The following is a 26,235-nucleotide window of genomic DNA, read 5'->3' as shown; positions in this document are numbered from 1 at the left end:
GAAATGCAAGATTTACCCAAAAAGAAACAATTGCCACTAGTGGACTGCCTAGTGTCATAATCACCAGCCCAATCTGAATCACTGTAGGCATGCATCTGCAAGTCACCCCCCCTGGGAAATAGTAAGCCAAAAGACTTGGTGCCCTGCAAATAACGGAAGATGCGCTTAACTGCCTGCCAATGCATAGTTTTGGGGCTGTGCATGTACCTGCTCACCTGAGATACTGCAAACTGAATATCAGGCCTAGTATTGCAGAGATATATGAGGCATCCAACAGCTTGACTGTAAAGTGTGGCATCAACTGATTCTCCTGCATCATGCATTGTGAGTTTCACTGTCCAAGAGTTTCTGAACATACTTGGACTGAGACATAACAGTGCCACGTCTCTCATGAGAGAACTCGATCCCCAAATAAAAGTGAAGCAGCCCCAAATCTGACATGTCAAAGTTGGTCTGCAAATCAGCTTTGAAATCTGCAATTTTTTCTTCATTGGACCCTGTGAGCAGTAAGTCATCGACATAAAGAAGGATGACTAATATTTCCCCCCCATCCATCTTGATGTAGAGGGTGCTCTCAGTAGGACTATTGTGCAGCCCCTTGCTGGTCAAAAAGGCATGTATCTTAGCATACCATGCACGAGGGGCCTGTTTCAGCCCGTATAAAGCTTTATTGAGTTTGCATACTTGAAGTGCATTTGCTGTAATTTCAAAGCCCGGAGGTGGTTTGACATACACCTCTTCCAGCAAGTCCCCATTTAAGAAGGCTGTTTTTATGTCCAACTGATGAACATTCCACTCAAAATGGGCAGCCATGGCAATTACTGATCGGATAGTGGTCATCCGGGATGTAGGAGCAAATGTCTCCTCATAATCTATGCCCTTTTTCTGAGCATAGCCCTTAGCAACCAGCCTGGCTTTATATCTGTCAATGGAGCCATCTGGCTTCCGTTTGACTTTAAATACCCATCGTGTGCCAATAGCATGTTTACCCTGTGGCAAGTCCACAACATCCCAAGTCTGATTTTTTGCAATGGACTGCAACTCATCGTGCATGGCATTCATCCAATGCACATTACCTTTTGCTTCTTCAAATGTGGCAGGCTCCTCCTCATCAAGGAGAGTACCTGCATATGCTGATTCCAATGAATTAGCACCTTCCATGTGCCTTGCTGCACTGCGAGTCCTGCCAGGTAACGGAGCATCAAGTTTACTCTCCCTGAGAGTTTGTAACAGCCAGTTTGGGACTGTTTTTGCTGCATGTATGTCTGCAATTTCTTGCTGCACCACTTGTTCCACTGCCTGTGGAGGAGGCAAGACATCCTGTGGCGGAACTGAAGCATTTGAAGGTTGCTGTAAATTCTGATTTGGATCAGAAAAATCAGCAGGGGAACCCAAAGCAATGGGTAGCAACCCTTGAAAGACATCCTCTGAAGATGAAGGCATTTGAAAATCAGCTTGAGTGTGAGCTGAATTTTCAGAAAATATCACATCTCTACTTAAAATGATTTTGCGTGTAGCAGGATTGTAGAGACGATACCCCTTGCTTTCTGCACTGTATCCAACAAATATGCATTTGATGGCTTTATCTGACAATTTGTGCCTAAATTCAACTGGCACATGTGCATAGGCAAGGCATCCAAAGACTCGGAAGTGATCCACTGAAGGCTTCCTGTCATTCCAGACCTCAAAAGGAGTTTTTGTTTTTAAAGCCTTAGTGGGAGCCCTGTTCAAAATGTAATTGGCACACATCAAACCCTCCAACCAGAATTTATGAGGCATGTGTTTGCTTTTCAGCATACATCTGTCCATCTCCATGAGGGTTCTATTTTTCCTCTCAGCTTTGCCATTTTGCTGAGGGGTCAGCCTGACTGTGAGCTGATGCACAATACCCTTTTGCTTGAGAAAAGCATCAAATTCTGCAGATAGGTATTCCCCACCTCTATCCGTGCGTAATGTCTGTATCTTGAGTCCGGTTTCATTTTCAACCATGGCTGAAAAGTGTTTAAACACTGTGAACACTTCAGATTTCTTTTTCAGCCCATAAACCCAAGTAAAATTGGAGTAGTCATCAATAAATGTGACAAAGTAGAGATGACCACCCAATGACGGAGTCGTCATGGGACCACAGACATCACTGTGTATAAGCTGCAATTTGCGAACAGCTTTAACTGAACCATCCTTTTTGAAGGGGAATCTATGCATTTTACCTAAAATGCACCCTTCACAGGCATGTGGAGGAGGTATCTCAAGAGGTGGCAATGCATCAACCATTGAAAATTTCTTAAGTGTCATTACGCTGTTATAATGCATGTGGCCATATCTGGCATGCCATAGTGCTGCATTTTGCATGGCAGCTGTAGGGGTAGAAATTGCCAAAGCATGGGCTGCTCTTTTCTAAAAAATATCAAGCTGAAAAAGCCCACGCAGCAGAGTACCAGATAACATTAAGGCATAGTTAGCTTCCCTGTCTCGGACAGCACATTTGTCATCCTCAAAGATGACCTGAAATCCCCCTCTGTTAAGAGTGGACACTGAAAGGAGATTTTTGGTTATGCCAGGCACATATAAGACATCAGAAAGTCTGAAAATTGAGCCATCAATTGCAATGAGCTCAACTTCTCCTGTGCCACGTACTGAATATGAGGAGTTGTTGGCACAAGTGACTTTCTTACCAACAGGAGGTGGATGCAAGGAAGTAAAAAGACACTTCCTCGAAGTGATGTGCTTGGATGCACCGCTGTCAAAATACCATGTGTTCAGTGTTTCATTAACACTGAAAGCAGATGCATCTGTAGAAGAGTCAAAGCTGCAAGTCAAAAATGCATATGTATCATCACTGCAAGAGGCTGTACTATCACGAGCATCTGGAACAGCCAACCTAGAATCTGAAATGCAAGAGAAAAAGGCATAATCTTGACCAACAAAGTTGGCTGTAGCATCCCCACTGTCAGATGCACAAGGGGCTGAATCTGAAACAGCCATTCCTGTGCTGTTTTTCTTTTCTTTTGCAATCCTTTTCCTGCATTCTGCTATGTGATGACCTGGCTTTTTGCAGTAGTGACAAAAACCCTTCTTTTTGGGCTTACTTGCATCACTTTTAGCCTTTTGTGAAGGCTGTCCTGACCCACTGGAAGGCTGATTTGCTGTTGTCTTTGCCTGTCCCTTTGTTTTTGATTTAAATTTTGAGAGCATGGCTTGTTCACCTGCACGTGAAGCCAAATTTTTCCTGGTCTGCTCTTCCTGAAGCAGAAGTCCTATCAACTCATGAAAAGAGAGAGGATTTGCACCCCCCCTCAATGATAAATTCAGCGAAGTGTGAAAGCTGAGATAAGACTCAGGAAGAGAATTCAGAGTGGTTGTAATCATCTCTGAATCAGGTTCATCTATGTTTAACAACTGCTCTCTGAGATCCTGTAGCTTTGTGAGGTGGACTGACATGGAGTCACCCTCCTCCATATGTGTATTGCTCAACTCTCTTTTTAAGAAAGATACCCTGGCATCATTCCGTGCTGCATACATGCTTTCCAAAATATCCCACGCTGCCCTAGAGGTCTTACACGACCGGATATGTGGAATGATTGATCTTTTCACTGAAAGAGAGATGCATGACAAGGCTAAGGCATCCCGTGAATCCCATCTCTTTTGCTCTGGAGTATTGACTGTAGCTGCACCAACAACTTGTCCTGCAGCTGCACCCTGTGCACGACCTCTTCCACCTCCTTGTTGAGGAGGGGTAGTAGGTGCCATATCTGCTGGTCGGATTTCATCCCCATTGACATAATCCCATAAATTGCGAGAAATCAGAATATTACGTACCATGAAACTCCAGAGGGAGTAGTTGGTACCATCCAACTTGTCTTCCTGTGAAAGACCACCGAACTGGAACTCATTCTGATTTTGATGGGCCATATCTGAGAAAGAGATTGAAGCAGATACAAAGCTGAATTCCCTTACTGGGAATAAAATGCACAACTCCCAAAAACACAGCCAAGCACGGGCTGTATATGCAACTTAGATTTCTGTACTTGAGCTGTCAGAAATCTGTCCAAGCATCAAACACTCTCCAAAATCTGCCAAAAGTGTTCCAAACACTCCAAGAAAGGCAGTATGTACTGAATACTCCAAAAAATGCTCTCCCAACACAAAAGCCCCAATTTGTGGCTAGAAATTGCAGCCAGAAAGGGGCAAAATTACTAAAAGCCCCAAATCTGCAATTTTTAAACAAAAGCCCCAAATTTCAGACTAGATCTGCAATTTTGCTCCAGATGTAGTTCCAAACTTGCACAATGATTGCAATATCTGCAATATGCAAAATGCCCCAAATGTACTCCAAAACAACTACACCAAACTGTAGTTTTCTGCAAGATGAACCTGTCAAAGAACACCCGAGGCTGACAGCAACCGGTGTAGATCTGCAAGTACAGATGGTACGTCCAAACTGTACGGTAAGTACAGATTGTACGTCCTGTACGGTCAGTACGAAACAGGTACGGATATTGTACGGCGCGCAGGTACGGGAGCAGAACGTTGTACGGTGGCAGATGGCGACACGTACGGCGACGATGTACGGATCTTTACGGCGACACTGTACGGAACTGTACGGCGGTCGTTGTACGGATCTGTACGGCGAAACTGCACGGTGAGCAGGTCTGTATGGCCGACGATGAGAAGGTCTGTACGGCAACGTGCGTCAGGATTCCGTACAGTCGTGCGGACTGTACGGACAGGTTGGAGCGGGCTAGAGCTGGAGGCAAGGCGCTGGAACTAAAAGGAGCAGAGGGCTCAAAGGCCTTGAACCTGCTCTGATACCAAATGAAGGAGTGAGAAAATGAGTGAGAGCAAGAGAGATTGAGAGAGTAGGGAGCTTGGAAGCTGAAGACGTAGTTGCAATAGAATAGAGTGTAAGAGTACAACTCAAAGTAAGAAAGATAAGGTTTTGTCCTAGTGACAAAACCTTAGTAGTCACTAACCATAGTTAGTGAACTAACTGCAGTTAGGGGGAAAAACCTCTTAAAGAGGGAAAAGTGCCCCTAGCTAGCTTATTATATTACATTGGTCACTGCTGAATTATATCTATAATTCTAACACCTCCTACTGGCTTGCGAACAAATACAAGAGCGCACGCCTTGACCTTAAGGCCATATATATATATATATATATATGTATATGTATATATGTATATGTATATGTATATGTATGTATATATATATATATATATATATATATATATACATATATACATATATATGTATACATATATACATATATATGTATACATATATACATATATATGTATACATATATACATATATATGTATACATATATACATATATACATATATATGTATACATATATACATATATATGTATATATGTATATGTATATGTATATGTATATGTATATATGTATATGTATATACATATACATATACATATACATATATACATATATACATATATGTATATACATATACATACACACACACACACACACACACACACACACACACACATATATAGATATACATATATGTATGTATATACATATACACACATATATATGTATGTATATATGTATATGTATATACATATATACATACATATATATATGTGTATATGTATGTGTATATGTACATACATATATACATACATATATATATGTGTATATACATATACACATATATATATGTATGTATATATGTATATACATATACATATATACATACATATATATGTGTATATGTATATACATATACATATATACATACATATATATACACATATATATATGTATGTATATATGTATATGTATATACATATACACATATATATACATATATATATGTATGTATATATGTATATGTATATGTATATACATATACATATACATACATACATACATATATATATATATATATATATATATATATGTGGATCAAAGTTCTCTTACCAATACTCCAAGTCAAGGTAGGTCCAACAAGGGGATAGGATGACCAAGCTACCACTGAGCCCCACAGTCAACACAACCCAACTCCAATGGCTACGTGATGAAAGTAGCCGAATCCACTCGGACCCTAAGGAGATTCTGGAGATGACCACGGCCTTTAACATCTAGTTGTTTCAATCAGAAGAGGAGACCCCACATGTTCTCACAAGCTTGGCGTTCACGTCGGGTAGACACCCCTTCTTGGTGTCCCAAGACATGAGCAGAGGGGCAAGATTGGATGGCACGAGGGACACTAGATCCATGGTCGCCTAGCAGACGATGATTCTATAGCAAACAAAGTAAGGACATGGCATCAACCTGAAGATGCAAAGCAAAGCCCTTTTTGGCAAGCTAGTAGAACTAGGACTCACTCCAGACTTGGAGCACTGGGAGCTCTTGCTTCAATGATGGTTTCTCAAGAACACTCCCGCACACGTGGTCAAAAGTAGCAATCTCATCGGTGGACCTTCTCAAAGGCTCTACTCATAGGAGGGAAGTGTTCAACCTTGATGAGAAGTCTATATATGGTTTTGCAATGGATGTCAAGAGGACTCATTTGGGCCAGACCTCGATGAAGAAAGGAGTTTGAGCCCAAAGCAGTTCTATGGCATCTGGAGGTTTGGGATCAAGAGGGCCTCGTGTTGGGACAACGGACTCACATTGGTTGGGCGCAATGGGATAGTGGCCCGGCCAGTACTTTCGGAGCTTGGAGTCAGCTTCCCATTGAGTCAAAGGCACAAGCAAAAGCCCACTCCCACGTGAGGGCATGCACACAGATCCTTAAGATAGACTCCGCAATCCCTAAGTCTTGGAGAGATGGACTTCATAGACCCTCAGCTCCTTCGCATTGTTATGGGTAGTTCTCCGCGACGGGGGTGCCCCTAATGTTACGCTCTAGCCGAGGTAGCATGACCTCGGAAGAATCAGTCGACATTTCCCTTATAGGATCTATCTTTGTAATATATGTGTTTGCGCTTTATGTAAATGATCGGGAGGGATTAATGTCAAGGTCCTAGGTGAGGGCTGATAGCACCAGACTAGATAGGTCTGAGACCAAGGGCCTAGTGCAAAGAATGTGCCTAGGGGCAAGGAATTAAATGCATCCCAAGAGAGGGGTGAAATGTTGCATTAGGAAGGCCCTATATGGATGACATGTGGCATCTAGATCTATCTAGGGATTTGGGGTCTGTCAAGGCTAGTGAGAGAAGATAAGGGTGTGGATTTACGTAATTTCGATATAGCTCTCTCTCTCTCTTGCTTGAAGACTTGGCAGAATTGGCTGGGTGGTAACGAAAGGTGCTACTCCCGTGATCTGTAGAGAAGAGAAAGGCAGAAATTTGTTGACACTTGGTATCAGAGCGCAAGGAACAGAAAGGGTTCTACGAATTGGCGATCTCGCTGCGGCCGTGATTAGGGACTGGTTGATAGCGTGGTGGTTCGCCGGTCAGTCGGGACTTCTCAGATGGTGGCTATACCTAGAGAGTCGCCGTGATGACGGAGAGCAGCAGATTGAGTGACGCCTTATCGCAGGGCTGCTGACCAGGATTCGTACACGCACCAGCCACTATTCGTCGTTATTCAACCAGTCACCACGAGTTTTATCTGTGTATCGTCATCTCCACGCAAGTGACGAAAATAACGAACGGAGCAGGTTGATATTTTATTGATAGTGTGGCGCAATCATATGGACGGGTAGTGCTTACGCCAGAAGCTAAGCCTACAGGGATTCGGAGTTAATGAATTCCAGGCCTGGACATCCCTGGTGGATTGACGACGTACAAGTAGAGCGGGGCGATGACCCGTTGTGACGTAATAGAAGGACCAGAACACAGGCGCTGTTGACGAAGCCAGACGCTGTGACTGTGGGGAACTAAAGGTCGCTTGCGAAGGGTGGTGCAAAACCAAGACACACGAAAAAAAAAATCGGCTCATTGTGTGAAGATACGTTCCAAAGCATAGGGGTGAGCCTGCAAGACTGTGTATCGTGGAATTTGCATCAAAGAGCCAAGTGGGCCGTGCCTGCGAATAGCTGGAGCAGCCAGAATCGTCGAAAAGATCAGGGAGGCCTTTCTTTCCGTGCAGTTTTTTTTTGTGTTGTCCTATGGTCTTGTGAATTCTGCACTGTAGAAAAAAAAAAAAGAGAGACACAACCAAAAAAAAAAAAAAAAAAAAAACCTCCCTTTCAACAAATGGAAGCAGAAGGACAGACTTCAAGAATAAATCCTAGCGAATCTAGAGTACAGTCAACACAACCAATGTCACATCAGGCAGCACCTACATTGGTTGGTAGGATTTCAATATTAGAGGATGCTTTACAGCAGATTATGAACCAGCAGCTTCAGGCGAATGCTGGTCAAAATGAGATTAGGGAGATGGTGCAAGCCTTGTCGGCTAGACCGTCTAGGATTGATAAGGGCAAAGCTCTAGCTGAGCCAGAGCCCAGTGTACATTCCTTAGAGCGCGCAAGGGTCAAAGTACCTAATATCGCTAATTATAGACCGGAGAAGTACGCAAGTCGGATGACCGAGCGCAGCTCTGATGTGATCGAGGTTTGGTTGCACAAGTGGGAAGAAGCCTTCGCCATTTGTGAGATTAAATCCGATCTAAAGAAAATCCGCGAGGCCACACATCTGTTTATTGAGGCAGCGGACAGATGGTGGATAAAGCAACAGAAGGATCAAGTTGCTCCAACCACCTGGGAAGGGTTCAAAGCTGAATTCAAGAAACACTTTCTCCCACCTGATGAAGAATCCCGAGCTTGGGATGCTTATAGAAATCTTCGTCAGAGGAGCTTGTCAGTGGCAGAGTACACTGACAAATTCAGAGAATGTGTTATGAAAATAACAGACCCTCTCCCTATGTCGGTTCAGTTAAAAGACTATATCTATGGACTGAACGACAAGATCAAGATGGAAGTTCGGGCTAAATATGTGACTACACTAGATGAATCTATTGCAGTAGCCCTGAACTATGAGGATGCCAGAGGCAGATCTGGTGGATTTGTGCAGGCAGGGACTCAGTATGAGCACCCGAGGAAAGGGGGATTTCAGAGGAAATGGGTTTCAAAGACAAGTGTCTCCCAATCAGGTGGCCAAACCAAGCAGGTGAAGCCGGTTGAGGGACCAGTAAAGACAAGTACCACCGTTGGGGTGAAAAGGAAAATAACTCCAATGGCAGCCCGAGCTTGGTCAAAGTCCTCATTGACCCCTGAACAAAAAGAGAAAGCTAGAAAAGAAGGATTGTGCTTCGGCTGCCTTCAGCGGCATCAGTGGAAGGATTGTCCACTGAATAAAGATCGTCGCACGGCTAGTATGATAATATCTGAATGCGACGTGGAAATGCAGGAGAGTCCCAGTGCGGAGCATATGCAGATGCAACTGGCGGGACCTTCTCAGAGGTTAGTACCTTGTTTGTTATGTATATCTGTTGCTAAGTTAGTGACGAGTGCACCTGATAACATCCTATCTAAGCCCGCAGCAACGGGGTATACAGCCTTCAATGATACGGAGTTGATCAAGATGAAAGGGCAAGTGGCCAGTCATGATGTCATTGTGTTGTTTGACTCAGCGTCAACTCACAATGTGATTAACTCCAAGCTCGTGAAGAGGCTGAAATTAAAGACAAGTCCATCTGACTATGCGTATACAGTCAGGATGGCAGATGGAAGTTCAACTGAAGTATGGGACCAAAGGGTTACCCAGTTGGAGCTTCGGATTCAGGACTATGCTGAGAAGCTTGATTTTGAAATGACCAAGCTTGCTCATGCGGATATAGCCCTGGGAATGGCGTGGCATTCTAGGAAGAATCCAGCCATTGATTGGAAAAAGCACGTATATCAATTCAAGATGAATGATGTGCTTTATGTCTTGCGAGGTGGAAAAGACATACCTCAGGGACCGTTGGTTTCCGTAATGGAAATCAGAAAGGCTCAAGTAGAGTTTTTATACCTTTGCACCGCATCGGTAGAGTCGGTGAATGATTCTTCGACTAGCACTGATGTTACGCAAAGTGATGAGATGGCCAAGTTGGCTAATCTTATAACAGAGGAGTTCTCTGAATGCTTTAGGGATGAACTACCTTATGGGTTACCTCCAGAGCGGAAAGTTCAGCATAAGATTGAACTGATCCCGGGGGCAGAACCTGTAAATAGACCTCCCTATAGAATGAGTTTTATGGAAGAAGCGGAGGTGCGTAGACAACTGGAAGAATACCTCAAGCTGGGGCAGATTCAACCAAGTTTCTCACCTTTTGCTTCACCAGTGATATTAAAGAGGAAAAAGGATGATACGTTTCGCCTCTGTATAGATTACAGAGCATTAAATAATATCACTGTTAAGCACAGGTATCCGATGGCTCGGATTGATGATTTGCTAGATGCATTACATGGAGCCGTGATTTTCAGCAAAATAGATCTTAAGTGCGGCTATCATCAGATCCGGATTAGAGCCGAGGATGTGCATAAAACCGCTTTTAGGAGCAGGTTTGGTCATTATGAGTTTTTGGTAATGCCCTTCGGACTTACCAATGCTCCAGCGACCTTCGTCATGCTTATGAACGATTTACTACGTCCGTATATCGGAAAGTTCGTAGTACATTTTATTGACGATATCTTGATATTCAGTAAAAGTATTACTGAGCATCGTGAACACTTACGGATAGTGTTCAGTACTTTGAGGAAAGCCAGTCTCTATGTGAATAAAAAGAAAACTATACTGTGTATGGTTAGGCTTGAGTATTTAGGGTTCATAATTACTCCACAGGGGGTAGAAATGGATCCGAAGAAAGTGGCTGCGATACTAACTTGGCCAATCCCTCAGAGTCTGACCGCGTTGCGATCATTCTTGGGATTTGTCCAGTTTTATAGAAGGCATATCAAAGGATATTCCGGAATAGTATCGCCATTGACTGATCTAACCTCAGATAAAGTACCTTTTATTTGGGGACAGAATCAACAAGAAAGTTTTAACACCATAAAACAAGCTGTGGTCTCAGGACCGGTGTTAAAAATAGTTGATCCCCAGAAACCGTTGTTCCTAGAAACCGATGCAAGTGGCATTGCGGTAGGAGCAGTTCTCCTTCAAGAGGGAAGGCCAGTAGCCTTTGAAAGCAAGAAGCTTTCTCCCTCTCAAAGGAATTGGCCAACTCATGAATTGGAGTTGTATGCAGTTATCCATGCTTTGAAAACATGGAGGCATTATCTGTATGGTTCAGAGTTTTATGTGGATGTGGATCATGATACTCTGAAACATTTCTGTAAACAGCCTGACTTGAGGGGCCGCCAAGCTAGGTGGGCAGAGCTCATGCAGGAGTTTAATTTAACGATTCGGTACTGAAGAGGAAAAGACAATAAGGTAGCTGATGCGTTGTCTCGCATTATGCACAACCTGAGTTTCACGGTATTAGAGAGTGCTCTAATGACCGAGATCAGAGAAACTCAGAAGGTGGACGAGTTTGTCCAGAGCTTATGGCCTAAGGCTCATGTGTTAAAACCCGGGAAAAATGAAAAGGATGACCTGGCATCCAGAAAAGGCCAAACTTATGCAAGATATACCATAAGGGATGGTATGCTAGTTAGAAATGGCAAGGTTGTAGTACCTGGTCAGAATGATCTCAGGCAGAGAGTCATTCGACAATGCCATGATAGCCCGTGTGCGGGACATCCAGGTGTCGAGAAGACCTATGATCTCGTGAAGCGAGACTTCTTTTGGCCAAAGATGAAAAAGCATATTCATGAATATGTGACACGGTGTTTCTCGTGTCAGGTAAGTAAGGCCGAGCGGGTGAAGCCACCCGGACTTTTACAGCCCTTGGAAATACCACTAAGTAAGTGGGAGAGCATTTCCATGGACTTTATTGTAGGGTTACCTGCAACACAAGGAGGGTATAATTCTATCCTTGTGGTGGTTGATCGTCTAACCAAGATGGCTCACTTCATTCCGACTAGAGAGTCTATTAGTGCCCCGCAAGTAGCGGAGTTGTTTATTAGACATATATTTCGTCTGCATGGATTGCCTAGATCCATAGTGTCAGACAGAGACGTCAGGTTTACCGGTCATTTTTGGACAGCGGTATTTGAGACACTAAGGACTGAGTTGGGAATGAGTAGTGGGGATCATCCTGAGACGGATGGTCAGACGGAGAGAGTCAACCAGACTTTAGAGGATATGCTGAGAGCATATGTGTCATTGAGGCAACATACATGGGACAAGTGGTTGCCATTGTTGGAGTTTGCCTACAATGATCGAAAACATTCATCTACTGGGTTCAGTCCGTTTGAACTGAACTATGGTTATAGACCAGCCAATCCGACTATAGTTGGAGTACCTCAGAAAGTACCTAGTGCCGCGAACTTTGTAGTTCAGATGCGGGAGATGCTAGCACTTGCGAGAGCTAATATCCGTCAGGCTATGGATAGAGCCAAGGTGTATGCGGATGAAAATCGGTCTATAAGAGTATTTGAAGAAGGAGAAAAAGTTTTTCTCAGAATTCCTTCGCACTCGAAGTCGTTGACTTCAGGAGAGTGTGCTAAGTTATCACCTCGATACTGTGGGCCGTGGTTAATTCTGAAAAGAATAGGCAGTGTAGCCTATAAATTAGAATTGCCACAGGGGTGTAAGGTGCACCCGGTTTTTCATGTTTCACGTTTAAAGAAATTTTTACATACTGGTGACTCACTAATCGAAGGTGTGGTTTTGTTTCAGGAGATAGAGGATATTGCAAGGCGCAAACCAACAAGAATCCTGGACCGAGGAACAATGCAAATACGAAATCGGAAGATACCCACGGTGTTGGTTGCATGGCATGGTCAGCCTCTATCGGAAGCTACCTGGGAATCCGTATATCAGTTGCGGAGAGTGTTCCCAGACTTTATCATCGAGGACGCTGATGTCTGAAGAGGAAAGGAATGTTACGCTCTAGCCGAGGTAGCATGACCTCGGAAGAATCAGTCGACATTTCCCTTATAGGATCTATCTTTGTAATATATGTGTTTGCGCTTTATGTAAATGATCGGGAGGGATTAATGTCAAGGTCCTAGGTGAGGGCTGATAGCACCAGACTAGATAGGTCTGAGACCAAGGGCCTAGTGCAAAGAATGTGCCTAGGGGCAAGGAATTAAATGCATCCCAAGAGAGGGGTGAAATGTTGCATTAGGAAGGCCCTATATGGATGACATGTGGCATCTAGATCTATCTAGGGATTTGGGGTCTGTCAAGGCTAGTGAGAGAAGATAAGGGTGTGGATTTACGTAATTTCGATATAGCTCTCTCTCTCTCTTGCTTGAAGACTTGGCAGAATTGGCTGGGTGGTAACGAAAGGTGCTACTCCCGTGATCTGTAGAGAAGAGAAAGGCAGAAATTTGTTGACACCTAAGCTCCAATATATGCACCAAGCTCTTGGACAAGCATTATAGAGTGGGGTTGGGAGCTTCTCCAACCTTAGATGGATGTGATCATAGACCTACTTGAGGACCATTGACTCAGCACCAGTGGAGTTGTGGTGGTGTCTCTAGTTGCGGGAGGGCCAGTCCCTTCGAGAGGTACATTGGGACCCGAGCAAACGGTTTTGCCTGTCTAGAGTAGGGCCCTCGAAGAGATATGTGGAGGTACCCTTCTCGTCGTACATGACATGCATTGGGCATCGCCTCCAACTAGAGGCAGCCGCCTAAACTCCCTCGAAAGAGTCGCATTCGATAGAGCAACAAGTGCCCCATGAGGTCATTTCCAGATCTTGGTCGTGCTTGTGGACTAGCCACTAGCCATGGAAGATTCCTTTCTCCTTTCCATGGGAGAATACCCATTGGCCCCTAGATGGAGTAGATGTGCATTGATGGGAGGTGCCGCCAATGCGCAGATAGTAACCTTGAGACATTCCCCTATGGAGCTACACCATAGTTTGAGTAGATGCGCGTTGATGGGAGGTGCCACCGATGCACGGATAGTGACCCCACACTTATGGAGCTTCCCTATAGCATAGATGATATGGCAGGGGACCCTCCGGATAGTGGCTAGGATGCAGAGGATGCAATTGGACTTCACCTGGGGTATGGCAACCTATTTGACGGAGGGGGCCACATCTTCTCCATAGACATGGTCAGCCCAACTTACAAGATCCATGGGTAAAGGAGGGTCGTTGGGATCGAGATACCCCCCTTCCCAGCAACCTCATGTTTCTTCCCCAAAGGACAGTATTTGGGAGACGGTGTCCAACATTATTGCTTGGAACATCAAGGTTGCTTGCTCTATGGCTTGATGATGGGAGGCCACCAGGTCCCCCCAGAAGCCACCCTCGTTGCCACCTAGCAAGATATCATCTACAACTTACACACCAATTGGGAGCCTGAGAAACCAAGATTTCGGGCAACTGCTGAGAGGCGGGTACGTTTCTGCAAGGCTTGGCCTGCAAGTGTCTTTTATGTATTCACAGAACAAGGTATTCACAGGATATATAGTCCCCCACTCTGGTTGTTGGCCCATGTTACAGAGATTTCCTACGGCAGTGAGCTGAGTTCTCTGGAAACAGGCTGGCTGACAGCAAGGTTTTTATTCTTTTCAATCCTCCCACAATCAGCGCCACGCGGAATCCGGATAGCTGATTTTTATGGTTGTTTTTTCAAGCATTAATAGAAAGTTCTTTCTCTGGAAAAAAAATGACAGACTTTAAAATCTCTCTCCCTTTGCTATCTTGTAAAGTTACTTCACAACAGGAAAATCTCATAAAACAATAAATTAAAAGTCCTCTTCATGGCATATATCTTCATCTACAATACAAACAATATCAAAACAGAGACCATAATGTTCATACTGAAGAGATCACATTAGAAGAAGACTTACCTGATGACAAGGTGGGTGAGGTTTGGGATCTCTGTTAATGCTTCCTGAAGCTCTACACAGCCATTTAAACCTAGTCCTACATCTCCCAAGTCAAGCTTCTCAACAAGCCCATGTGTTAAAAATCTTGCCAAATGAGTTGCTATGGATCTGCAAAGAAGTACATTAAGTTGCATATTGCTTTAGAGTCACGAGAAGCACTCTCAGCAATATCCATATACACAGAGATCAAAAGCTGCATCTTCAGTCATTTACACTTCACCTTCCCAACGGATTGTGAGAAAGTTTGAGACTGTGCAATCGCTGTTTCCATGATGGTAATGATTCCAGCAGAAAACGAGCTCCACTGACCGATACGTTACATGTTGCAATGCTTAACTCCAATACAGGTAATGCTTGCAGACAAGGTACAACTGCCCTGAAAGCATTGTGAAGATCTTGTGAACTGCAGAACAAGAGAAAGCTTCCAATTGATTTACAGTAAAATCCCACTGGAATTCACTAGAAGAAAAAAGGGCTGATTGACCTTAGCCCATCATCCCCAATAGGGTTGTCGCTAAGGTTGATATGATCTAAGAAAGGCATAAGCTTCATGCAAGGTAAAAAGGCTTTAATATCAGCACAGCTCAGTTTGTTGGACCTGCACATAATCACAATTAGTGTTCTAAGAGCCATTGTACTTTCTGTAGGAGTAACCACAGCATACGAGATTATTGCCACTGATAAGTGACAGATAAAGAGATTCAGTTCTTACCGCAGGTCTAGAGATCTTAATGGCAAGTAAACGGTCTGATCCATATTTGAAGGACACACATTTGAGATAGCTCTTGAAGGTTCCCACATAGAAAAGCCCTCCAACTGCGTACAAATTATTGTACCTTTTTAAAAGAATAGCAGACAGCTCATCCTTAAATTTTAAAAGACTACTAAAAGCAGTTAAAATCCTGACATTATATCAAAAGAACCTTCTCCACCGGCACGATTTATAAATAAAAGTGCTGGGTATCCTTAAAGACTTATATGGGCTTAATTATGCATGGGTTCAATCAAGTACAATGTTTTCTCCAAGTACAACCTTGATAACATAATAAACTGTGATCTACTAATAAGCAGAGCACACTATGACAGAGATGGGAAACTTTCAGTCTTTCATTGTAGGCTTTCTGCAGTGGTTACTCATATTATTGCTACGAGTAAGGCACCTTCATTCTGAGAAAATAGAAATCTTCTGATACAAAACAAAGATCTTTCTAATGACAACCCCTTCTTCTAAATCATTTAAGATGAGCAAAATTATTGTTGCACAAAAAGTTCTAAGTGCCACATTATAACAAAGCCTCAGCATTCTATACACAACTTGCACGAAGCATGGCATGCAGCACAAGCTTCTGCTGGTTCTCCAAGCCAAGTCTCATTCGTGCTTAACAGTACAATCATTGTTGTTTGTAGACCAGCACACTTATATATTGAATACACACATCTAACAAAAGATATACAACTCTTTCTTTCAAACAAGAAGTCTTTATTGACATTGTCTACCTCATTTTCACAAACATGAAGGAGTGACAATTGTGGAGGGGCCTTTAAAAGAGCCGCAAATAGTTTTGATGTTGTCGAAGGGCTAAGTTGATTATCGATAAGTACTAAGGACCGAAGATATCTGCCACATCCAACCACCACAACAGGCCTTTAGTTCAATGCTGAAAGAGAGTGAACTTGTAGTAGACAGATAATTCAAGAAGCTCCAGACATCAATCCATTCAGCAATTCTATATGCTTCACACATACAGAAGCCCAACTCTGGCATATTCAAAGGTGCTCACTTACAGAACACCTTTTCAATGCAGACATTGAGAATGAACATAGACAATTCAAACACAAGTGCGAGGACTAAAAGGTTTTCACGGGTGCTTATGTATCACAAAAAGAGTCACCAAACAAAGAAACAACCTCAAGCGAGGAATCTAACCTGCATCCATAACAGCCATCCATACACAAGCTTGATACGAAAGTCTTAGCAAGAAACTTCAAGCAGTGACATTAATCTCAGCTGTCAGCACTGTTATTCAGACCATACTAATATTTGCTCTAGCCAGCCCAACAAGAATCACTGTTATGAAACCATATATATTTCACCAGGGAATACCAGCACTTACAGGCTATTCACAGAACTATATAGACGATGTATATAAACCTATAAATCCCTGGATTTCTAGTTCTTTGTCTTCAAGATCATCCTTCTATCATAAATTTTTCATAATCTGACAAAAGCATATGCATGATACCAAGATCAGCCATATGCTAAAAGTGCATGGTCCTCATAGAGTCAAAGCATAGACTAATCTTAAGGTCCATTTTTTTCAACAACATGACTTAGAGTGACACCAAGAGTTCAAAATACGAAGAATACTACTTTGGATTCTCTTTGAAGATTTTGAGTCAATGGAAGCCTTATGTATTTGCAAAAATGGTACAAAAGTAAGGTTCCACCCAATCTCAGACTATTTTTTTGTGTACCAGACTTGTGTGGAAGTTAAAAGCTGAGATAACTTGAGAATCGCATGACTCTACATTAGCATATTGTCAAAGCTAGAGCCTAGCCTTGTTAAAGAATGTTAGATATAAGCCAGTCACCTTCACCACCCAGCCTTGTATTTCCTTGTGGTTTCCCCAAGTTTCATTCCCAGAATTACCATTGTCATAACAAGCAAGCAATCCTCTTCTCTAACAACCTCCTCCTCTCAGACCTTGCCCTTCTTCTCTCCTTCCCCTAGCCTTCCCTCGACCTATCCTCTACCTTCCCCTAGCCTCTCCCTCCTTAGCTCCCCATTTAGTTAATTCTGACCCCCCCCACCAGCCGCGAGAATCTGTTTATTTCAAAAGATGAGCTGCAGCAGCTTCAAGAAGATGTGAAGTTTGAAAGCTCCATCACCCTCTTTCTCCACCCATCCATGGCTATTTTTTGGTGTACCAGACTTGTGTGGAAGTTAAAAGCTGAGATAACTTGAGAATCGCATGACTCTACATTAGCATATTGTCAAAGCTAGAGCCTAGCCTTGTTAAAGAATGTTAGATATAAGCCAGTCACCTTCACCACCCAGCCTTGTATTTCCTTGTGGTTTCCCCAAGTTTCATTCCCAGAATTACCATTGTCATAACAAGCAAGCAATCCTCTTCTCTAACAACCTCCTCTCAGACCTTGCCCTTCTTCTCTCCTTCCCCTAGCCTTCCCTCGACCTATCCTCTACCTTCCCCTAGCCTCTCCCTCCTTAGCTCCCCATTTAGTTAATCCTGACCCCCCCCACCAGCCGCGAGAATCTGTTTATTTCAAAAGATGAGCTGCAGCAGCTTCAAGAAGATGTGAAGTTTGAAAGCTCCATCACCCTCTTTCCACCCATCCATGGCCCTCTAGATCTCAAGCCATGGATTGTATGCTTCTTGCCCTTCCCTCCGACCTCTCTTCGCACCTCTTAGACACCTGTTTGTTGGTGGGTCACATGTCTTTGATACTCCTAGTGTAGCAACGGTGGTGCTTTAGGCTAGTCCTTTAGCCTTTAACTCCAAGATGATCTTCCTTTCACCTTTCTCACTCGAATCTGACCAAGCGGAGGAATACAAGTAGGTCACCTTTTTATAGATCAAGTTCCCTAGTCTTCCACCTTTTGTGATGGCTACTACAGTTTCTACCAAATTAGGATTGTAGATGAAGATGACATCTACCAATCCTAGCCACGATTGGAGCCTCGTGGTTTGGGCACAAAGATTCCTCCTATCCCTAGTTTTCCCTCTTCTATTGTGGAGGCACTAGGCAGATGGGTCCCAAGAGTTAGGGTCACTGGCTGACCCCAACCTCTCTGACGACCATGTTTTGCTTTAGCATCCAGAATCCAAATGGCTCTCTTTTTCGAAAGAGTCGAGATTTCAGGTTGACAAGGCTAGTGCAAACTCTGTGGTGGACACTTCTGAACCTCTATGCCCCAATAATCGAGGGGAACTTGTCTTGTTTTGAAAGGAGCTGCTATCTGGTTCCCCATTGAAGATCCTTGGATCATTGAACATGGTGGAGTTGCCCTTAAGAAAAAGAGGAGCAAGTGAAGGAGGCCTTCACTTTCTTGAGAAAGCCACCTGGTATGCATTCCTTTACAAGTCCGCATTTAGCCAAAGCATAGCTCTAGAGGTTGAGAGATGGCATGGGGCAGCTCCACGCTAATCCCAAGGAGATCCTAGAGATTCCACGGCCTTCTACTGCCAGCTCTTCCAAGCAAAGGAAGAGACTCGACAAGCGAGGGCAGTCAAGAAGCAGGTGGGCCCACATCCTCTCAGTGGTTGCTCTGCGCATGATGAGCAAGTTTGAGACCCCTTGCATTGATGACGAGCTTCTTGAAGCACATCAAGGCCCCTCTCAGTGCAAAAATGCCCAAGCAATGCTTGTCTCTCCCAGCTGATCTTTTGTACTTTTTGGAGCATCTGGTCACTCCTCTTCACGTGGCTCTTCAAGGGATCTTCAACTCAAGACAAGTGCCTAAATCTCTTCCCCATAGATGGATATGTTTGATCGCAAAGGGAGGCAATCGGACCGACATTCGTCAGTGGCACCAATCACTTAGACAGACACGCATACAAGATCTTGGCCAAGGTCTTAAGCTTACTCCCGCAAAATCATACATAACAGGCACACGTGTTTTGTCCACAAGAGGAGCATCTTGGAGAACATCCTTGGGAAGGCACTCGGTGGGTCTCAAGAAGCCGCTCTAGGAGGTACAATCCGATCTTTGGTAGTGACAATGGCAATGGCCAACCTAGTCTTTTGTTTTTCTTTTTCTTTTTTTGCGAAGAAAGGAACCTTCTATTATTGCTTGAAAGACTTCATACAAAATAGCAGCCCCAAAGGTGCTGAGTATGGAAAAAAAACCAAGAAAAGGCTGAAAGAAAAACCAGCCTGTTCCAGGAAACCCAACTCACTGCCTAGGGAATCTTTGGTACTGGGGCTAACAACCAAGCGGGGGGACTATACAACCAACGAATCCCTTGCGAGTGAAGATACAGGCCAAGCCTTGCAGAAGCGAGCACGCCACTCAATAGTCGCTCTAGAGCCTAGAGTCCCATGCTCCTAGATGGAGCGTAGAGTATAGATGATATCCTGCCAAATGGCGACCATGGTAGCCAAGGGTGGAACTTGATGCTCACCCATCACTGCAAGGAGCCACCCAAAGTGTTCCACGCAGTGATACTGGCTACCACCTCCCAAACGCCGTCCTCCGGAGGAGAAAGGGGAGCTAGGTTATCAGGAGGGACTGCCTCATGGAGCATTATCCTCTGAATGCTCTGACCCTATATCCAGTAGATTGGGGAGATCTCATCGATCTGGAATGCGTGTCCTCCCTCTGTCAACCAAGCCACCATCCCCCACGTGTAGTCCCTCTGAAGACTCTACATGCGGGTCATGATCTTGAGGGCTCCCATCCAAATTCTCGCTACTCTGCAACAGCTCCAAAGGCAGTGCGGAATCATCTCCAAGAAACCATCAGATCAACAATGGCAATGCCTCTCCACTCGCATCTGCTCCAACCACGGTCCGATGGGTAAGCCTCCGTGGGTGGCCAGCCAGAAGAAGTAGGATATCTTCCTTGGCCGCAAACTGGACCATAGCCGCATCCAAAACCTGGAACAGACATCCCGGGCCACTCTCTGGGTCACCCAATGCCTCTTCCTCGGGAAGTCCACCTCGAAGAATCCATCTGAAGCCTCCTGCGAATCCTCCATCTGCTCAACAAGGCCATCCCTGGAGGGCCAGAACCACTCTTCCGGATCCCACTGGACCTCCCTCAAGGGTCTACCCTCCCATAGCCAGAGGTGCCATCTGAGGGCATCCTGCTCTGAAATACTGGGAAGGTTAATGTGCCACTCCTTCCCCAAACGTCCCACCACTCTGATCATCTGCCAGTGAATCCCATGAAGACTCCCATCCATCTTAGGGTCCCTCTCAGTGAGCGGATGAAGTAGGCCTCCAGGTCCTACACGATAAAAGCCGGGGTGCGTGCTGCCTCGCTGCATCATCATCCTCAAAGGGACACCAGTCCGAGAAAACTGCCCCAACCAAATGTCCCTCCAAGCGCAAAGTCCCTTCCACCAGGACTCGGGGATAGCTAGGTCAATCTCTCTCATCCGCTGCCCTGCCCCTCACAGATGCACTACGGCGCCAAGCCTTGCCTCTGTCTCCATGGGTAATCTGCTCCATCTACCAAAAGACCCGGCCGGACCACTGTCCCACTGTGCCCATCCAATGTGCGTCCGTTGTCCAAGCATGCGCCCCTCCTGATCTCGAATCTCTGGGTGCCACATAAGGGGCTGACGCTCGAACTCCTCTCTGCATCTGGGCGGAGCACGAATGAGACCCCCTGCTAGTCTCTTCCAAACCCTGTGAACACTCCGCATCAAGGGGGAACCCTTCCCTGTAAGGGGGGCCTCTGAGAAGATCCACCTGTGTGAAGGTTGCCACTGTCCTCCGGTGCGTGGGGTGTTCTTGAGAAGTCCTCTCTGTAAGAGGAGCTTTCAAGGCTCTGTACCTACTTGCCCAGAAGGGCTCTGCATCTCCGGATCTATGATACCCAAGCCTCCCAGTGCTTGTGGCATGATCACCGTCTGCCAAGCGACCCGAGCTCTAGTATTCCTCGTGCCGTCCGATCCGGTGTCCAAAGGAAGTTCCGAACCAACCGTCGGAGCTGCCCAATGCATCCTCTGTGAAAGCACCAGCAGGAGGCGATATACCAGGCCGTGGCGAGAAGGACCTAGTTTGCCACTAAGGCACGCCATGCTAGAAAGAGCTTGGCCGAGTTCCAATAGAGAAGCTTGCGCCGAACACTCTCAAGGACCGGGCTCTGCTGTAATATCAATACCAACCTGGCAACCAAGGTATCTCGCTGTCTAGCCCCGCGGTATCCATTTAAAGCCAAAGTCACTCCCCCACTGACGATTCTCCTGTGTCTCCTCATGGCCCGTGAAGAAACCTATAGACTTTGTTCGGTTGATCCGCGCACCCGAGCCCTCGCAGTGGATAGCCAAGGCTCTCTTGACTCTCTCCAAACACGTTGTGGTACCCTCAACATACAAGGCCCTGTCATCTGCAAACTCAGAGTCAAGCAGTTGCGCCACCTCTCGGATTGGGAGCCTCAACCCTGTGAGGCCTGCCACCTGTGATCTCAAGTAGTAGCCCAAAGCCTCTGCCACGAACAAGAAGAGAAAGAGAGCGAGCGGGTAGCCCCGATGGACCGAGCGCAAGAGAGGAAAGGCCTCACCCGTGTGTCCTCCGAAGCATCTGGCTAGAGCTCCCCACATAAAGCGTTGAAACTCCTCTGACCCATCTGTCTAAGAAACCCAATCTCCGCATAGTGCCCTCCACGAAGGACCACTCCACCCTGTCATAGGCCTTCTCAAAATCCAAGAGAAGGACGGCCAGCGGCTACGACTCCTCCCTCAACCAATTCATGCCTCCCAAAAAGTGAAGATGTTGTCCAGGACGTTGCGCTCCAAGACAAACCCTCACTGTGTGTCGCGGATGATGTCAGTAAGATGGGGCCGTAGATCTTGTAAGCGGTATCAAGCAGAGTGATCGGTCTCCACTGCCAGATGTCTAACCTATCTCCCCCTTTCGGGATCAAACAAATCCATCCCCTGCTCTCAAGGACTGAGGGAGGAAGCCCATGTCGAAAATCTCCTAGCGTGCTAGTCAGAAAGGGGTGGAGATAATCTCCCAAAAGTTCTAGAAGAAGGCCAGCAGAGTCAAGCCATCCTTGCCAGGAACTTCTGGGTCAGGAGAGCCTTAAGGGCTTCCCAAAGCTCCTCATCCGTGAAAGGCTCCTCTAGCCTGCTGCATAAATCCTATGAGAATACTGCCGGAACGTGATCCCAAACACCTCTCAGGCCACAATATCAGCTACAGTCATTCTCTCCGTCTGAAAGAGCTGGCTGTAAAAACCTGTGGTCGAGTCTAATATCTCCTGCGGGTCAGTGTGCTGATGCCCTATGGATCCCGAAGACGCTGCAGCTGTGTGCCTGGCCGATCGGGGCCCAGTGGTCTGGAAGAAATGCTTCGTCATCCTGTCCCCCTGCCGTACCCACGGGGCCCAAGAAGAGTGATAGGAGAAATCAGCTTGCTCCCTGAGCCGCTCTATGGAGGCGAGGTCCCTCCTCAAAGCCCGCTCACGCTCCTGAAACATCCTCCTCCGCCTAAGGGCGTGAGCCTGTAACTCCTCACTGCTCCTCTGGATTGCATCGGCCACCCACGAAGCCCAGCCCTCGCTCGGTGTCATCTCTGACTGCTCCCAAATCCCTGCCATGACTTGGTGGATCTCCTCGTCCTACAGGAGGTTCTCTAGAATGCGGACCCCCTTCTGGGGGAGACCTCGGCCGGGCTGATCTAAGTGAAGTACTACGGAAGAGTGGTCTGACATTGTGGTACCTGCCAAAATCCCAGTAGAGCCACCTCTGTGCAGTGCCCAATCCCCAACATAGAAACGGTCTAATCTCTCAAGCAGTCCATCGTGTCTCCTCTATCTGAAATAGAAGAGGAGGATGCCAGGTATCCTGCTGAGATTTGGCTCTCGCCACGGGTCCCTGCCACTAATCATGAAAATGAACTGCTCCCAGGTGCTACGCTCTGTTGCTAGCATCTCAGAGAAGGAGGCGCCACCATGCTTGTCTTCCCCAAACTCCAGGTTGTTGAAGTCACCTCCACCAAGAGTCTACATCCTGAAGACACTCTGTCAGGCTCCTCCAAAAAAGGCTGGGTGGTGCTGTCTGCACGCTGGGGCATACACGTTCAGGATCCCAATCCTGGACTCTCCCCACTTGACTCCCATCCAAACTGCCCTAGGATAAGCTTGCCCTAATCGTAGACCTTTGGAGCCAAAGTCTGTGAAACCGAGATGCAGACCCCTCCGCTCCATCCTATTGGACCACTCCTCCGAACCTCTCCTTGGGAGAAGGTGCTGACGCCGTTTGATGTCTCCTGCTGAGAACATATGCTCCTCGATCAAAAGGATGTCCACTGTCCGCCCTACCACTACCCTCTGCAACTCCTGCCAAAGTATCAAGTACTGCGGTTGACGACGAGCACGCTCATGGAGCCCATGCGCGTTCCAACTCACTATGGTCCAGCTCATGAGGACGGGGGTGCAGCGAACAAGGATCTCTTGTAAGTGGGTGCCTGTTCCAAAAAAACTGCCTTATGTGACTTTGCCGGCGGTTTTGAGGGCAAATAGTCTGTGTCTGTGCGACGACGTACTAGGGTGGATACCGGCTCAATGCCGATCTTCCGTGCCCACTTCATCATGAAGGAGACTTCCACCCCGGACCGCTGCCTCAAGCAGCAATCTGATAACTCCTATGGAAACTCCAAACAGGGTGTGTCTAAGAGTCCACTGTGCTGATCGAACCCCCCTTCTGTGGCTGCAAGATCATAAGTGGTACCTCCAACGGTAAAGGATAGGAGTCCGAGATCTCCAGGTAATTCCATGGTCCCAACCTCCAGAAGTCTCACGGTAAGGGGCACCCAGGCTGGAGGTGGGGGGTGGCTAACCTAGAGGACGAGCCTCGTCCCTCTAGCTTCCTCCCGGAATGGGCCTAATGCCGTGTTGAGGGAGCAGAAGGGGACGTCGTCTTACCCTTGCCTGCTGGCAGGGGTGTCAAAGCAAGGGAGGGGAGGGAGGCTAAGGAACCTGCTACGGAGGTGGAGAGGGGGGCAGTGGGAGGAGGTGGGGGGGGGAGGGGGGGTGGAGGAAAGGAGGCGGGTGGTGAGAGTGATCACAGCAGAGGGGATGGGGGGGGAGGGAGGGGCGAGGGGAACCCCGGGGGGAGTGGAGGGGAAAGGGGGGAGGGATCTGGAGGGGGAGGGGGAGGGGCGATCACAGGCTCCCCCTACTAATCAGGCTCGCCAGGGCTTTGGATCCGCTCCTCCTCAACCGCTGTCTAGCTATCATCTGCCATCACCACATCAGGAACTCTTGGGGCTAGCTGTTGATGCGAGGGTGGATGCGGACACTGAACCTCTACCATGTGAAGATCATCTGGTTAGGCGGTGGCCCCTTCCGCTAAGGGAGGTGGATCCACACGGAAGGGCTCCTGATACTGCTGTTGCTCCTCCTCAGATGCCTTGCGGACAACCTTGTCTCTCTCTCTGCATTTGGCCCTCTGCCTGCGGCGCTCGCGAGCCTGTTTGCTTGGTTTCTTTTTCTTTTTAACTTGGGTTTGAAGGGGTCACGGGGTTCTGAGACTCCTGCTGCTCCTGTCTAAGGGGGCGCGGGACTCTGGTCTACTAGATCTACCTACTCTGCGGGGGAGGGGGGGGAGGTACTCGGCCATGGCCACGGGGCGATCTCTGGCTAGGTGACTCATTTGTCTGCACCAAAGACACTGGCCTGGTAGCCCACAAATCTCCACACACTGGTGAAGTGTGCCCCCTTCAAGGGTCTCTAGGAGGATCAACTCTGGGAGGGACTCTAGGCTCTCAACCACCAGCCTGATCCTAGGGACCCCGTCATCTGCTACAACTGAGGCGGCTGACTCTGGCGGAGACCCGAGCACAGTGCCAAATGCCCGACCAATGGAGGGGAGGATGGCTCAATACTCCTTGGGGAGCCCTGGGAAGCGGAGTGTAACCGAAAAACGGGGAACATGGTGTGTCGTGTCCATGTCCTCCACTATAAACCCATGATACCAAGAAAGAGGTAAACTAGATGCAGGCCAAGCAGGATGGGGCTCTGCTCCACGAGTATCAAGGTAGTGTTGGGGGAGCTTAGCTGGATGAGGAAAACGCCTCTTCCATAGATGGTGACCTCCTGGATGTGGTTGCCCTCTAATGTGAAGCTCGCCTCGATCCACTCCTGCACTTGTCTCCGTGTAGGCGTGAGGCCCACAATTCTGCCCACGAGCGCCTTGTCCTGGAGGGACTGAACTGCCTGCTGTACCTGTTGCTTGTCAGCTGGGGAAAGAAGAACCTTAACGGCTGTGGGAGTCGAGGGTGCTACCATAGAGCCCCTCTGGCCAAACCAAGGGTCACCAAGATTTTCTTTCACCTTAACAAGCACAAATGCTCCCACTGCAGGGAGGAAGATGAGAAAAAAGGGAGGGGAGACGAAGAAGGGCGTCCGAGGGGGAGGCGAAGGCGAGGCGAGGCGAGGCGAAGAAGCGGAGGAGAGAGGTGGAGAGGGCGAAAGGGAAGGTAGAAGGCAGAAGGGGAAGGAGAGAAAAAGGAGAAGAGAAGGAGAAAGGAAGGAGTGAAGGAGTGGAAGGAAGGCAGGAGAAGAGAGCCTGCAGGGGGAGGAAGAGGGGCGGAGAAGAGGGCGGGAGAGGCAGGGGGAAACATGGAGGGGAGGCGAAATGGCGGGGGGAGGGGCGATGGTAGGGGAGGCAGGAAGTCGAGGG

General features: G+C 46.7%; 1 protein-coding gene across 3 annotated transcripts in view; it reads right to left on the bottom strand.

Annotated features, from left to right (window-relative positions):
* LOC147897183 (RNI-like superfamily protein) overlaps nt 1-26,235 on the bottom strand; it is a 76,867-nt gene that overhangs the window by 25,613 nt on the left and 25,019 nt on the right. For all 3 annotated transcript variants that reach the window (XR_015541796.1, XM_087381832.1, XM_087381833.1), the window contains exons 9-13: nt 16,354-16,474; nt 15,569-15,672; nt 15,341-15,454; nt 15,077-15,232; nt 14,818-14,964 (exon numbers count right to left, since the gene is read on the bottom strand). Coding sequence is in view for 2 of the 3 variants with exons in the window: in XM_087381832.1 (XP_087237958.1) it covers nt 14,818-14,964; nt 15,077-15,232; nt 15,341-15,454; nt 15,569-15,672; nt 16,354-16,474 (642 nt within the window). In the remaining variant the exon portion in view is untranslated. The remainder of the gene's footprint in view (nt 1-14,817; nt 14,965-15,076; nt 15,233-15,340; nt 15,455-15,568; nt 15,673-16,353; nt 16,475-26,235) is intronic.

This window comes from Dipteris shenzhenensis, chromosome 11, assembly GCF_047967505.1.
Source record: "Dipteris shenzhenensis isolate YYH24624 ecotype China chromosome 11, Dip_SZ_1.0, whole genome shotgun sequence".
In the NCBI taxonomy this organism is placed as follows: Eukaryota; Viridiplantae; Streptophyta; class Polypodiopsida; order Gleicheniales; family Dipteridaceae; genus Dipteris; species Dipteris shenzhenensis.
The sequence above is the reverse complement of the archived record's forward strand: the minus strand, read 5'-3'. Positions and strand labels throughout refer to the sequence as shown.